The sequence below is a fragment of the Trachypithecus francoisi genome, unplaced genomic scaffold (genome assembly GCF_009764315.1).
Source record: "Trachypithecus francoisi isolate TF-2019V2 unplaced genomic scaffold, Tfra_2.0 Lachesis_group19, whole genome shotgun sequence".
NCBI lineage: Eukaryota > Metazoa > Chordata > Mammalia > Primates > Cercopithecidae > Trachypithecus > Trachypithecus francoisi.
In genome coordinates, this window is record NW_022681464.1 from 854143 (window position 1) to 870352 (window position 16210).

The 16210-nt window shown below is 36.2% G+C and overlaps 1 protein-coding gene across 5 annotated transcripts in view; it reads right to left on the reverse strand.

The window, feature by feature from the left end:
* Positions 1-3331: 3331 nt before the first annotated feature.
* The window catches only part of POLI (DNA polymerase iota), a 29106-nt gene continuing 16227 nt past the window's right edge, over positions 3332-16210 (reverse strand). For 4 of the 5 annotated variants that reach the window (XM_033177691.1, XM_033177690.1, XM_033177689.1 and 1 more), the window contains 4 exons: positions 15378-15469; positions 11875-12005; positions 6943-7148; positions 3962-5037 (listed from right to left, as the gene is read on the reverse strand). In XM_033177691.1, coding sequence (XP_033033582.1) covers positions 4219-5037; positions 6943-7148; positions 11875-12005; positions 15378-15469 — 1248 coding nt within the window. In that variant the 3' untranslated portion in view covers positions 3962-4218. Of the gene's footprint in view, positions 5038-6942; positions 7149-11874; positions 12006-15377; positions 15470-16210 lie in introns of all 5 variants that reach the window. The other variant, XM_033177688.1, reaches the window with a different exon arrangement.

The following is a 16210-nucleotide window of genomic DNA, read 5'->3' on the forward strand; positions in this document are numbered from 1 at the left end:
TAACCATGATTAGGGTGTTGAGACTTTGAGCCAGCCTGATGTCCAGGTAGAGGAGGGAAGCTGGAGATTAAGTTCAATCACACAGTAAAGATAAATCATGCCTACGTAATGAAACCCCAAAGAAAACTCTGGACTTCCTGATTACTTGATATGTTTTATTTCTTGACTTGTATAGTTACACAGTTGTTACTATTACTCATTAACATGTCCATTTATGTTTATGTACCTTTCTATATACAGATTTTAAAATAGAAGTTTTTTAATATTGAAAACAATCCAGATTTGATGGAAGACACAAATCTACAGATTCAGAATAAACCTAAATGCATGATAAATCTACAGCTAGACATATAATAAAAACTGCACATCTCCAAAGGAAAGATATTATCTTAGAACAGCTCAAGAGATGTCAGTTCTAAATCTAAAGCTCTAAGGACATAATTTCAGAAAGTATAAAGAATTTTACCTAGAAGGAACATCTGACACACAAGAAAAAAGGTAAGCTCCCACCATGTCCCATCAAAAAAGATAAACGTTTGGGCAAATCTAAACAAACATTGACTATATAAAATACTAATAATATCCAATGTGGAGATTCAATAAAGAACTTGTGGAATTTAATTAGAATTAATGTTTTTTCAATACCTTTGTGTTGTTTGGAAAGAAGGTAGCATTTTTAGATGTTTAAGGATAATCAAAAGTACTTACTTGTAACATTCACATTCCAAATCAGTAAAGGGAAAAATATATGATTAAATAGAAAACCCAGCTGATACCAAAAGACAAGAGGAGAGATAAAGGTGGGAAAGAAGCATAACATAGAAAAAGAAATATGGCAAAAAATAAGATGGCAAAAAATAAATCCAAATAAATTTGTACTTTGGCACTACAGTGGAATAGATCCTTTTTAAAAGTGTTCTCCCAGTACAAAACACTAGATATTGGAGAAAACAGACCTCTTAATTCATTGCTGGTTTGTACCATATAAGGAAAATCTCCAGGCCTACGCTCAAGACAGGAACCCCCTCTACACTATACACTCAAGACAGAAAGAGAAAAAAAAAAAAAATACCCTTTACACTCAAGGCAGATACAAAACAAAAACTTGAGCTGAAACAAAAGCAAGAAAGCAGCAGGAAGCATCAAGCAAGAAGACAGCTTGAAAGATGGGGTTTATCCCTGAAGGCAGATAACTTCTGCCTATTAGTTTGCAATTGACCTGCAGAGACAAAACCTTCAGCTAGTAGTAAGGGTTAGGGAGCTTAAACTTAAGACAAGGCATTGGCATTCAATCAGGATCCTCAAAGGTGAACAGAGTATGCCAAGGAGTTTGTACCACCTCACTCAGAGAAGCAACGAACCCAAATCATACTGAAGGAAAACACACAACTTAGGTCCTCTGTCTTCTCACAGATTAACACATACTCAAGGAAATAAGTCACAATATATGCAATAAATAATAACCTTAAATGTAAACTTATAGAGACTTAAAATATTGAAATTATCAAAAATATCAAATATTTGACTTTTAAAAATTAGAACTAGACTTACAAGGGACTGTAATCAGTAAATAGGAAGTTAAAAAGAATTAAATGAAAAATATATTTATTGAAATTAAAACCATCGTTGTTTTCAACAGCAGGTGAGATGCTACTGAAAAATGAACTAGTAAACAGAAAGATACAGCTGATGAAATTACCCAAAATGCAGTAAAATGAAACAAGAGGATGAAAAATTTGAGAAATTAAAAGACATGAGGGATACAGTAAGGAAGTCTATCATTTGTATACAGTCCTAGAACAGGGAAGAAATATTTGAAAAGCTAGTGATTGAGAACATGAATTTAAAAATACAGGAAGAAGCCAGTATATGCTAAGAATAAAAAGAGGCCGGGCGCGGTGGCTCAAGCCTGTAATCCCAGCACTTTGGGAGGCCGAGATGGGCGGATCACGAGGTCAGGAGATCGAGACCATCCTGGCTAACACAGTGAAACCCCGTCTCTACTAAAAAATACAAAAAACTAGCCGGGCGAGGTGGCAGGCGCCTGTAGTCCCAGCTACTCGGGAGGCTGAGGCAGGAGAATGGCGTAAACTCGGGAGGCGGAGCTTGCAGTGAGCTGAGATCCGGCCACTGCACTCCAGCCTGGGCGACAGAGCCAGACTCTGTCTCAAAAAAAAAAAAAAAAAAGAATAAAAAGAAATTGGCACTTCCAAATAATACAGTAAACTTGCAAAACATCAAAAAAAAGAAATAATCTTAAAAACAGAGAAAAAAGATCCCATAAAAAGTTGATTCTGAGACCCAAAGATGTTGAGACTAACTTAAAACCACAAAATAAGTAGCATAACTGTGACAGAGCCCCTACATTCTCAATCTATGAAATGTATTTTTAACTATTTTACCTTCTCTTTCTAAGCTGGCCAAAACCATTCACTTTCTTTTCTTAGCCATTTTTTCTTAAGACCCTTCTAGGAAGTTCCTGAAATCATTACAAGGATTATAAAATGTTTTAATGAATTATTTACAACAGTTATATAACCCTTCCATAAGTTTAATTACCTTACTGGAATACTTCATGTAAAAAATACTATGTTCCTTGATTCAGAGTACTAAGTATTTGCATGGTGAACAATTTCTGATGTTCTTGCTCCAAGTTACTTTTCTTGATAACCTCAAACTACCTATTTAAAATCCTCCGTGTTAGCATATTTTCAAATTCCAAGGAATCCAAAACTAAGTTAAAATTTCAGACCTGGGGCCGGGCACAATGGCTCACACCTGTAATCCCAGCATTTTGGGAGGCCAAGCTGGGGATCACCTGAGATCAAGAGTTCAAGAGCATCCTGGCCAATATGGTGAAATGCGGTCTCTACTAAAAATACAAAATAAAAATACAAAAATGTGCTGGGTGTGGTAGGGCCTGCCTGTAATCCCTGCTGAGGCAGGAGAATTGCTTGAACCTGGGAGATGGAGGTTGCAGTGAGCTGGGATCGCGCCACTGGACTGCACCCTGGGTGACAGAGTGAGACTCTGTCTCCAGAAAAAAAAAAAAGGAAAGAAAATTTCAGATCTAGAAAAAAGTATTTTTAAGCTACTCTTTGGTTCATATTTGTGTACTTTATTTTTAAAGTCTCTTCGTTAGATTATATGTGCAAAAATTATAAACTTGAGAACACAATACTCCCATATTGGTGCTGGGGGATACACTAGTATATTCTATAAACATCCTCTATGTCTTGCAAATTATATAACACGTTCTCAATCTTATATCCAATTTTTAGTTTAGCAGGCAAAAGAAGAAGACAGTAACAATGAGAGAAAGAAGACATCTACCAGTTTAGTAATGGTCTATATTTGTGGTTGTTATGACAACCTAATATCATCTCCAAATGTAGGCAAGATACAAAAACATGTAACTCAGTGCTTTTAGGCCCTTCAAACTAGCTGGAAAGAAATGGACTTCTTCCATTATCCAGTATGCTTATAGGCCCATCACCTTGCATTTCTGGTGTCCATCTTTCCCTTAATTTACTTGCACGGAGAGTTCCTTCTACCACTGTTCTCTACAACATATACTGTTCTCTCACTTCAACTCCCCACCCTGGCCCTAGCCAAACCATTCATTCATTCATTCAATGTTTATTGAATGGCCCTTATGTGCTATGTATTGTGGTAGATTATTGGTGTATGAAGAAGCATTAATTGAATATAAATTGCTTTGGTATTTTAAAAGTCAACATACTAAATGTAATGTACTTTAGTCAAAACTGTCTATATTTTTAATAGGTTAGTTGGCAGTAGGATTTGCTATTTGGTTATATCCTAACAGGCTGAATTTGAGATATTCTACATATCACAGGAAAAAAAAAATGTGTCCTTTACCATAGCATTGCAACGATTTGGCTATTTTTTATATACAAGCATATACATCTCCTCACCAATTCATGAAAAATATTCTATGTTGATCATGATATTCTTTTTATTGAAAAGCAATATAAAACGGCTTTAGACATAAAAGATAGTATTTTACATTATTTCTTCTGTTATATTTTTATGCTTTGTGCCAGAATTTACTTCCTGCAACTATTCTTGCTTTATCTCGAACAGTTTACTCCATTATTGAATATCTATTAGTGTTTAATATAGGAGAGCTTAATAAACCACTAATCTGAAAATAATGGTATTCCCTAGATTTTCAGACGTTTTTGCTGAATATGCTTATTTATGTCCAATGTGGAAATCTGATCCTGTTCCCTTCCACTCTGCCAGCAGTTCCTTTTGTACTACTTCTGGTAGTTCATAGAAAACTTGAGGATCAATGTCAGAAGGGAAAGTAATTTTCTCATCAACAGAATCTGGCTCTCTATTTTCTGTAAGTCCTTCATGAGAGTCTGTTGCTACTGTTTGCTTATGGCTATGTGTAGTGTGGTTTTTGGAGAAAAGTTGCTCACTCTGCAAATTTGGAAATGAATGAAAAGCAGACACAGCAGGGTTTGAATTTGTAAAGTGGAATCCTTGAGGTTCTTTAGGTCCTTGACTCATTCGTTCATCTTTTAATCTATTATCTAAATAATATGAATAATCCTTTTGGCTAGACATATAAGAGGAACTACCGCTATTTAAGCCTGATGTTCCCGGTTCACAAGGAGATACAGAGGATACCTGTTTGAGACTGGATAAACGATCTCTAGGATTTATGGGAATATCTTGCATTTGTTTTTTAGAAAAGAAAGATAATACTCCTCTAGAGGCATGTAATGCACAACTCACACTTCCTTTCCCTTGAAATTTTTCCCTAGATTTTCCAGAAAGGATTTCTTCTTGAATATCTGTTGGAAGCTGCTTAAAGACTTCTTGATCAACACCTTCAGGAAGTGAACAGAGTGGGAATTCATTAATATCTTTTCCTTTAGAAAAATTTGTGGTATCTAGTGGAGACTCCCTAGTTCTTGTACTTTCAATTCTTCCACTTGGTAGGAAATCCCAGTTTGTTTCTTTGTCTTTGGGAAAATCTTCCATATGAGTGTCTTTCATTTTCTAGAACACAAGAATAACAGACTAATTTAGATATCTGATATGTTTTAAATATCCCTGCTGCTGCTATGTGCCTGTAGCTATTATCTGACATGTTTCTAACCTACTCAGCAAATTTAACTCTTTGTGGTCTGTTCCAAATAACTAGAGATCTACTACCACAATTAGTCACATTATTGTGTGAATCTTTACCCACTATTCCAGGAAGAGGTTTCCTTCCTACATAGCACTGAGATAGAGGTAAACATGCATTTGGAGACCTGGGAAGAGTGTAACAATCATGCAACCAAACTTTCAATTCTATAAATACAAGAATGATGGCCTAGAGAACGCAAGTTCACCTAAGGGTATTTTTCAGAAAAACATACACCTACAGCATCAATGGCTAGTTTTCCAAAAATTACTAATCTAAAGGGTAACTTTTAACAAAAAGATAAAAAAGCCTATAACAAAAACCCAACATCATCAAGATATAGTACTAGTTTATATTTATATAAAAATTTAAAGACACTTTCAACTCTAACTTGTGTAATTTTCCTATAGTTTTTCATTTAAATGTCTCCTCTAGTTTTAAGCAGCATAAAAATATAAACATAGTCAAATATAACTCAGTAAACATCAACACAATATGAACTCCAAAAAAGTAAAAGGAGTAGAAAAGATTCAGGCCCTTATATTTATTGAATATCTACTGTGTGACAAATATATACAAGGTACTTTCACTTATATTTACTTCTCTAATGCCACTATAAGTGAGCACTTTTAATTCCAATTTCACCGAATAAAATGTAAACAGAAAACACTTTTTCAAACAGACGGAATAAAAAGGGTCACAGAAAAAAGTAATTTGAAGAGACCATTAATTCACTATTTCCATACACTATACTGTTCTCACTTTAAACTTAAATGAAAATGAAAAAGTTACTAAAATTATACTGACTAAACAAACAAAAAAGTATTTTAAATTGAGTTAATTATAGGCATGAACAATTTAGTAAAAAATAATTATTTTTAAGGTAACCCACATTTACTAAATAGTGATCTATTAGTAAAGGGGTTTTGTTTTAGTCGTCTGAAAAATGTGACTGGCCTCTGCCTTTCTATTGCCACACTGTTAACTTTACAACTATAAAATCAGTAGTCAATTCTATCAATATCGCTATCAAAATTCACTACTATTTCAAAACCAAGAAAATGTAAATACTTTAACAAAAGAAGGCCGGGCGCGGTGGCTCAAGCCTGTAATCCCAGCACTTTGGGAGGCCGAGACGGGCGGATCACGAGCTCAGGAGATCGAGACCATCCTGGCTAACACGGTGAAACCCCGTCTCTACTAAAATATACAAAAAATTAGCCGGGCGAGATGGCGGGCGCCTGTAGTCCCAGCTACTCGGGAGGCTGAGGCGAGAGAATGGCGTAAAACCCGGGAGGCGGAGCTTGCAGTGAGCTGAGATCCGGCCACTGCACTCCAGCCTGGGCGACAGAGCGAGACTCCATCTCAAAAAAAAAAAAAAAAAAAAGAATCGTGGGAAAGGTACTGGTAACTCATGTGTCAGCTAAAAGACAAAAAGATGTGACTTCTAATACCTGAAAATATTTTAATACTTATGAGCTAATCCATCATATTTTTATAGACTACTATAAAATGTGTTAACAATTCCAAAATAGAGAACCTCCATAATGGTTCTCTCTTTTATCCAGTGATGCTTATGTTTTCTTCTTAGATCACAATATATTTAAGGCCAGCAACCATAAGACAGGTATTATAAACAAGTTAATTACCTAAACAATATCACCCAAAAGAATCTCTAAACTCTATCAAAAAGACAAGCACTTAGATTTGTAATTTAACCACACAAATCCCATAAGGGTATACTTAGAAAACTGAACAAAAAAGAGTGTACTTACCAAACTGTGCTTGCCAGAGCATGAAGTTGTTGATAATGATGGCGTTAAATAATAATCAATAAGCCCTCTCTTAGCAGTATTTACTGCTTTAAGGTTGCAGAAGCACACACTTAGAAGGGTAAGGTGAAATGGCATCTTCACATTCACCATATTTCGAAAAAGTTTCATTAGTATATCAACCATTGGGGTCATCACATCATAATTTCCTAAATAAAATGTTAAGAAGATAATAAACATAATTAATATTGAGCATAATATATTTTATATTGCTGAGATTAAGCAATTAAAATCCTAAATAAGTATCACTGGGCATCTTGACATTATATAACAAATTAAGACATTTCAACATTAATACTAAATGGTTAAAAATTTTCAAAAGATTTGAAATCTGGGATTTCTGGTTATAGTACAGTGATATGGTCAGAAAACCCGCTCTCAAAAAGCTACTATAAAACTGAATATTGTCAAAAACAATCATTTTGGTGGAAATCTGGAAATGAACCAAAGGCAAACAAAGTAAGAAGTACTGATTTATGAACAGCTGCTATATGTTAGCTAACAAAGTAGGAGACTTTGTCTGGGACTTCATTGTCTGGGAACATTCGAATGCCCGTTTACATACCTCAGTTGGTACAGGGTGAAGGCTGCAAAAGTCAGCAGTTTCACTTCTAGAGGAGACAGACCTGATGTGAGGCAGAGGGCAAAAGCCCACACTTAGCAACGTTGCCAGTAAAATGAGCAAACTTGATAGAAAATGAATGGGAAGATCCCACATCTCTGCTAGTCTGAGGCTTTAGTTGTGGTTGGGGTGAATGACAGATCAGTGGACCAGCCAGAAATGTCACCAGGAGATTTGGAAATGAGAGAACCAAAGAGGGACTACATAGGCTCCCCTCACAACCCTAGCTGACTAGGAGGCTACATGCAAATAAACGGAAGGCCATAGAGGGCCTAAGCTCTCCATACACTCATTGAAAGGGCTACACGCACATCACAGGGAGATAAAGAGGGCCTAGCAGAAATTAAAATTCAAGAAAAACTTGAAAATGGCCTAATTTTTTTTTTCTTTTATACTTGAAGTTCTGGGGTACATGTGCACAATGTGCAGGTTTGTTACATAGGTATACATGTGCCCTGTTGGTTTGCTGCACCTATCAACTCATCATTTACATTAGGTATTTCTCCTAATGCTATCCCTCCCTCAGCTCCCCACCACCCCCAATAGGCCCCGGAGTGTGATGTTCCCCTCCCTGTGTCCATGTGTCCTCATTGTTCAACTCCCACTTATGAGTGAGAACATGCGGTGTTTGGTTTTCTATCCTTGTGATAGTTTGCTGAGAATAATGGTTTCCAGCTTCATCCATGTCCCTGCAAAGAACATGAATTCATCCTTTTTTACAGCTGCATAGTATTCCATAGTGTGTATGTGCCACATTTTCTTTATCCAGTCTATTACTGATGGACATTTGGGTTGGTTCCAAGCCTCTGCTATTGCAAATAGTGCCACAATAAACATATATGTGCATGTGTCTTTATAGCAGCATGATTTATAATCCTTTGGGTATATACCCAGTAATGGGATGGCTGGGTCAAATGGAATTTCTAGTTCTAGATCCTTGAGGAATCGCCACACTGTCCTCCACAATTGTTGAACTAATTTACACTCCCACTGACAGTGTAAAAGCATTCCTATTTCTCCAGCATCTGTTATTTCCTGACTTTTTAATGATCGGCATTCTAACTGGCATGAGGTGGTATCTCATTGTGGTTTTGATTTGCATTTCTCTGATGACCAGTGATGATGAGCATTTTTTCATGTGTCTGTTGGCTGTATGAATGTCTTCTTTTGAGAAATGTCTGTTCATATCCTTTGCCCACTTTTTGATGGGGTTGTTTGTTTTTTTCTTGTAAATATGTTTGAGTTCTTTGTAGGTTCTGGATATTAGCCCTTTGTCAGATGAGTAGATTGCAAAAATTTTCTCCCATTCTGTAGGTTGCCTGTTCACTCTGATGGTAGTTTCTTTTGCTGTGCAGAAGCTCTTTAGTTTAATTAGATTCCATTTGTCAATTTTGGTTTTTGTTGCCGTTGCTTTTGGTGTTTTAGACATGAAGTCCTTGCCCATGCCTAGGTCCTGAATGGTATTACCTAGGTTTTCTTCTAGGGTTCTTATGGTATTAGGTCTAACATTTAAGTCTCTAACCCATCTTGAATTAATTTTCATATAAGGAGTAAGGAAAGGATCCAGTTTCAGCTTTCTACTTATGGCTAGCCAATTTTCCCAGCACCATTTATTAAATAGGGAATCCTTTCCCCATTTCTTGTTTTTGTCAGGTTTGTCAAAGATCATCAGATAGTTGTAGATGTGTGGTTATTTCTGAGGCCTCTGTTCTGTTCCATTGGTCTATACATCTGTTTTGGTACCAGCACCATGCTGTTTTGGTTACTGTAGCCTTGCAGTATAATTTGAAGTCAGGTAGAGTAATGCCTCCAGCTTTGTTCTTTTTGCTTAGGATTGTGTTGGCTATGTGGGCTCTTTTTTGGTTCCATATGAAATTTAAAGTATTTTTTTCCAACTCTGTGAAGAAAGTCAGTGGTAGCTTGATGGGGATAACACTGAATCTATAAATTACTTTGGGCAGTATGGGAAAATGGCCTAAATACTTTAAGTCCTCTCCAACCCATACACTTATCCACTGGCAGAGGGAGATAGCTTCCAGACTGTAGTGTTTGAGCAGAACCTTTGCCAAACATTGGGTAACCATGAAACTATACAGACATGGGCAACTTCCCAGAAGCCAATATTAAAATAAAAATTTGAATTAAAAAAAAAAAGAAAGAACCTGAGCAGAGAAATCAGTGGCTACAGAATCCAGGGGAGGTAGATTCTGCAGATTACATTCAGACAAGTTACCTAAAAAAAAGTACAAGAAAGAAAAAAGAAAAAATTCTACAAGAAAAAATTTTAAATCTACAGTTGCTATAATACATTATCTATGAGGTCTAGTTTTCAATAAAATAGTTCAAAACACGCAAAGAAACAGGAAAGTGTGATACATACTTGGGGGAAAAAGCAGTTAACATAAATTGACTTTGAGGTGGACTTAGCAAAGACTTCAAATTCATTATTATAGATATGTCCAAAGAATTAAAGACAACCATGTTTAAAGAATTAAAGTAAAATATAATGAGTACAAAAAAAGGAGAATCTCAATAAAGAAACAAAATCAAACATAAAAACAAAAGACAAACAGAAATTCTAGAGTTAAAAAGTACAGTAACCAAAACCAACAAATCACTACAGGGGCAACGGCAGTTATGAGATGACAGATGAATCAGAGACCTTAAAGGCAGCTCAATACAGATTATCTACTTTGTAAGAAAGAACAGAAAAAAAAGATTGCAGAAAAATAAACAGAGCAGCAGAGACCATCATAGGGTGGAATCGGTGTAAGGATAAACATATAGACCAATGAAACAAGAAAGTCAGGAAATAAACTCTTATATTTATGGTCAATTAATTTTTGACAAAGATGCCATGGTAATTCAGTGGGTGAAGAATAATCTTCGACAAATGATGTAGGAACAACTGGATACCCACATGCAAAGCAAAGAATTAAGACCCTTACCATATACCACACATAAAAAATTAACTCAAAATGGACATAAACATAAAGCTTAAAAACTATAAAACTTCTAACAGAAAACAGAATATCTGTGACCTCTGAGTTAGGCAAAGAATTTTTACATATAACACCAAAAACACTATCCATAAAAGAAAAACCACACTACTATATACCGCTAGAACAACTATAATCAAAGAGACTGACAATACAAATATTGGCGGAAATATGAAAAACCGGAACCTTCATATATTGTTGATGAAAATGTAAATTATTACATGAACTTTGGAAAAAGTTGGCAGTTTCTTAAACAGTTCATGTTACCATATGATCCAGCAATTCCACTCCTTAAAATCTACCCAAGATAAAGGAAAACATACGCATATGCCCATCCAATGATTTGCACTTAAATGTTCTTTCAAAATGGAAACAATCTAAATGCCCATAAAGATTCATGCTATCAGTTATCACAGTTTTGTTCTCTTTGAACTTGGAAAACATTCTTAAATGACTCTTTACTTATCTATTTAAAAACCAGGCCAGGCCGGGCGCGGTGGCTCAAGCCTGTAATCCGAGCACTTTGGGAGGCCGAGACGGGCGGATCACGAGGTCAGGAGATCGAGACCATCCTGGCTAATATGGTGAAACCCCGTCTCTACTAAAAAATACAAAAAAAACTAGCCGGGCGACGAGGCGGGCGCCTGTAGTCCCAGCTACTCGGGAGGCTGAGACAGGAGAATGGCGTGAACCCGGGAGGCGGAGCTTGCAGTGAGCTGAGAGCCGGCCACTGCACTCCAGCCTTGGCGGCAGAGCAAGACTCCGTCTCAAAAAAAAAAAAAAAAAAAAAAAACCAGGCCAGGTGCAGTGGTTCATGCCCATAATCCCAGCACTGTGGGAGGCTGAGGCAGAAGGACTGCTTGAGCTCAGGAGTTTGAGACCTTGTCTATCCTAAATGTCAAAAAAGTTAGCCAGGCCTGGTAGCGTGCACCTACTGTCCCAGCTACCCGGGAGGCTGGGGTAGAAGAATTGTTTGAGCCTGGGAGACGAAGGCTGCAGTGAGCTATCACAGCACCACTGCACTTCAGCCTTGGTGCAGGGCAAGACCTTGTCTCAAAAAATAAATAAATAAATAAATAAATAAATAAACAAACAACAAAGTTTTCTGGTGAAAATTCCTGATAGAATAAAAGCATTTAATTGCTTGCTAATTCCCTGTGAAGACCCTCCATTTTTGGAGCGTATTTCTAGTTCAAAGTTGGCTTATTTAAGAGTTCAACCTGCTAATGAAACTGTTGGAAAACCAGTTCATACCTGTCCCTAACTTCTGAATTACATGTGATGGAATAGGGCACTGACGACTCTCACGACCATAGTGCTTCTCAGAGGAATACCGACGGATTATTAATCTTACTGTATGAGGCTTCCTTCCATCTTGGCATACTCTAAAAATAAAGAGAAAGTAGAAATAAGGAATTAGAAAAGTATTACCTTTGTAAATTATGTAACACCTCATTTATCTAAAGGTGCCATATTTTGTTAAATATAACAATTATACATATAGTAGATAACAAAATAGTAAGCAATAAAGGTCCCTGAGTATCCAAATAATCATCGCAAAGTCTATGCACTAAAACTCTGAATGTTTAGATGTCAAGCTCTCAGGCCTCACTCAGAATTGAGTGCTGTCAGAAATAGAAGAGATATAAGATATAATCATAACAAGCTGTTTTATAATACAAATCCAAAACAAAACTAAAAGCAATGAATTTTTTTTTTCAAGATGGAGTCTCGCTCTGTTGCCCAGGCTGGAGTGTGGTGGCACAATCTCAGCTCACTGCAACCTCCACTTCCCAGGTTCAAGCAGTTTTCTTGTCTCAACCTCCTGAGTAGCTGGGACTACAGGCATGTGTGACCACGCCTGGCTAATTTTTGTATTTTTAGTAGAGCGGTGGTTTTGTCATGGTGGCCAGGCTGCTCTCGAACTCCTGACCTCAGGTGATCCCCCACCTCAGCCTCCCAAAATGCTGGGATTACAGAGGTAAGTCACCACACCTAGCCAAAAGGCAGCAAATTAAAATCAGCAGGAAATTTAAGAAACTGAATCATTCACTAACAAAAGCAAGTAAGTGAAAAATAACAAAATAAGTTTTTTCAAACTTTTTTCTTATGAGATTACCAAAAAAAAGATTTTTTTTTTTACAAAATGAGATTACTTTTGTTAAATAGTAATCACTATTACCATTATATGATAGCTTATTAGAGCAATATCTTCAAAGATCATATACTATATTTAGTATATAATTAATATACAATATGTGTACATGCATTTTTAAAAAGAATTTCATCCAATTGTCTCGGTTTTGGTGTTGAAACAAAGGTTTTAATTATATGACAAATTCACTTAAGAAGTACAAAACCTAATTACCGGAAAAAATGTCATTAAAGTATAACATTTCCCCTTTTATACACATGGCAATGCATATAAAACCAAATCTCAGACATAAAATGCAAATATTGCATATTGTTAAACACACTCAACTTGAACATTCTGATCTGAAAAAAACAGTTTTGGGCCAGGCACGGTGGTTCATACCTGTAATCTCAACACTTTGGGAAGTTCAGGTGGGATTAATAATAGCATGGACTAGGAATCAAAGACAGGCGCTGCGGGATTGATTGTGGCGAGACCAGCATTCTGCAATGGGGTCGCGTGCAGACCAGAGATAAAAGATACCAAATGCATGGAGAGCTCCCGTGACTGGTTCAAGACCAGCCTGGGCAACATAGCGAGACCTCATCTACAAAAATTTAAAAATTAGCTAGGCTTTATGGCAGGTGCTTTCCCAGCTACTCTGGAGGCTGAGGTGGGAGGACTGCTTGAGCCCAGGAGGCTGAGGCTGCAGTGAGCTGTGACTGCACTACTGCATTCCAGCCTGGGTGACAGAGCAAGACCCTATCGCAAAAAAATAAAAAATAAAATAGTTCTGTATTAAATAATTTTTTTCTATCTCTTATTGCTTTGTGACAAAACTTCTCAATGGCTGCTTAACTAGAATAATAAAATACCTTAAATGGCTACTAGTTTAAATATCTTCCAGTTAAACGTGTTCTATTAATTATGCAATTCAAAGAGTATGATATGCTAACTAAGACACATTAGAAAAAGGCTGAATCATAAGCAATATTAAACTAGTGCCTAGAGGATGGATTAAAAATAAAATGATTTTTACATTTCTTACATACCTATAGTATTAATCGTAACATACTCTAGAGAAAACAAAAGTAATTATACACAAATATACACACACACTCCTGTAATTTTTTTTTTTTTTGCAAGTCACTTAGATGGTGTTATAATTCAGTCACTGAAATAAGGGCCTGTGGTGTGGGAGAAAAGGAGCTGGCAAACAAAGATACAGATAAACGGTTAATTTCACAGGTTTTGTATTTCACAGGTTTAGAGCACCTGGTCTCACTTCTGGGTTGACTCTTCAAATAAGAGAACCTGTAAAACTTATACTTCTTGTGGTTTTTCTATGTGAAGAACTGTCTCCAAATGTTAGACATTTCAGAGTAGTCTTCTATTTAGCTGAAGCAAATGACCCAGTTTCACTAGCATATGTGCAGGCCCAGCCTGAGTCATATCACTGGAGCCCAGTCATACAGCCAGCCCCAGCTGCATGCAGCCAACAATGAGCTGCATGGCTCTGCTCAAGACATTTGAGCGCCACGTTGCATGCAACAGCAAAGTTGGAGGAAATTTCACTTCATCAGTTTTCTCAGACTTAGAATCATCCAAAAACCATTTTCTCTAAATACAGTTAGTCCTCCTAGAATCATTAGAGAAGCACACCTACTCTAAACTGTTAGAGCCCTGAAACCACAGTTTGTGAAATTTCTAACAAGAAAAGCAGAAACAAAGAATGGGAAGAAAACAGATAATACTTGTCTGTGGAATATGGAATATTGAGAAATACATGTATAATGACAAGGAGCACCACAAAATTAAATTTCCTTTTCAGTTTATCTTGTGCTACTCATATATTTATAACCCCAGGTGATACTCTTCACATACAGATCAGAAACCCTGCACACACCTGCAGTCACTCACCCTGCTCACACATAGCCCTAGCTAGCCATTCTTTCCTTCAACTCCATTTTATTTAACAGTCTGAGGCAAAAGAGATACAAGGGTTCTTCTGCTTCTTCCTTCACTGTTACTTTAATAATTTCCTATCCGCAACAATCACAAATTTATATAGCTGTTTCTGTATCAGGAGTTTTAGAATTATGACAGTATTATTCCTCTTTGCATTTTTTCCTTCTTAATGAAATGCAAGTAACTATTAGCAGAGATAAATGGTTAATTTCACACGTTTTGTATTTCGCATGTATTTGTATTTAGCATGGTACTAACTTAATGAAATTCAAGTAACTATTAGGTTGAAGGCAAAGGCTTTGCAATTGCCACAGGGAAAAATTAAAACAACTTCTTCTCACCTGAAGACTAGAATAAGTCTAAGAATGTTAGAAACATCCATAAAACCCCTTTAGGTAACCATCTGCAACTTTAGATCCATAGGACAACTACACTGTTACTAGAATTAAGACCAATGAATTAAATTTAGGTAAGAGCCCCTATTACCATCTTTACAATAGTTTATAATGCAGAGAAATCACATGATAAATTATTTTTACATTGTTTAGTCTCCAGATAATCTGTCAGTTCCAAGATGGAACATCAAATATTCTTTCTATATACCGTATACAGAATTAATACATAGGATGACTTGGCAAAATGGATTGAAAATCACCTGTTTAAAAGACTAGCAAGTAGTTCTTCAATCTTATTTTTAGCTTCAACTTCGGATGAACATTTTTTAAATGAATCTTCTTCACTAAACGACTATCAAAGAAGCATAAATAAGGATTAGTGCAAACTCTAAGAATTATATCTAATTATTATCAGTGTATAGTCAAATAAGTATTCAATACATTCTTTACTAACTTACCTCTTGTGCTTAGTTTCGGCCATTTAGTTCACTTTTATATTAACTGTTTTTTATCTGCAAGCTACTGTACTCACTAGAAAGTTAATATCAAATATTACTAAATTAACAGTTAATATAAAACAGTTAATAAAAAATCATTCAAAGTTAAGAAAACTCTAAAGCTCTAGTACCAACTCCAAGCTTTATTGTACGATTATGGCAAGACTTCTTAATCACCTAGGACTTGAATCTAAGTTTATCCTTGGACAAACTTAGACTTATATCCTTGGACTATATCCTTGCACCCGTATATGGTCCTCAAGTTATTTAACCTTTCTAAAGTACAGTATCCTCATCTTGAGAGAGAGAGAATGGAAGGAAGGAAGGAAAGAAGAAAGGTAAGAAAGAATGGACAAACAACAGTACTACCTACCTTGATGCTTCGTTGTGAAGATTAAATGGACTAATGTATTTCAAGCACTCAGTAAAGTGCTTGACCCATAGCAAAAAAATCAGTCAATGTTAACTGGGTGATTATACCTTTCCCATTTGCTAAATCACTGGACTACTCTGAAAACAAGATTTTTAAAAGATTAAAATATTTTGCCTCATATATGCATTATAGGCTATTAAGTTGCACTGTCTTCAATCATAGT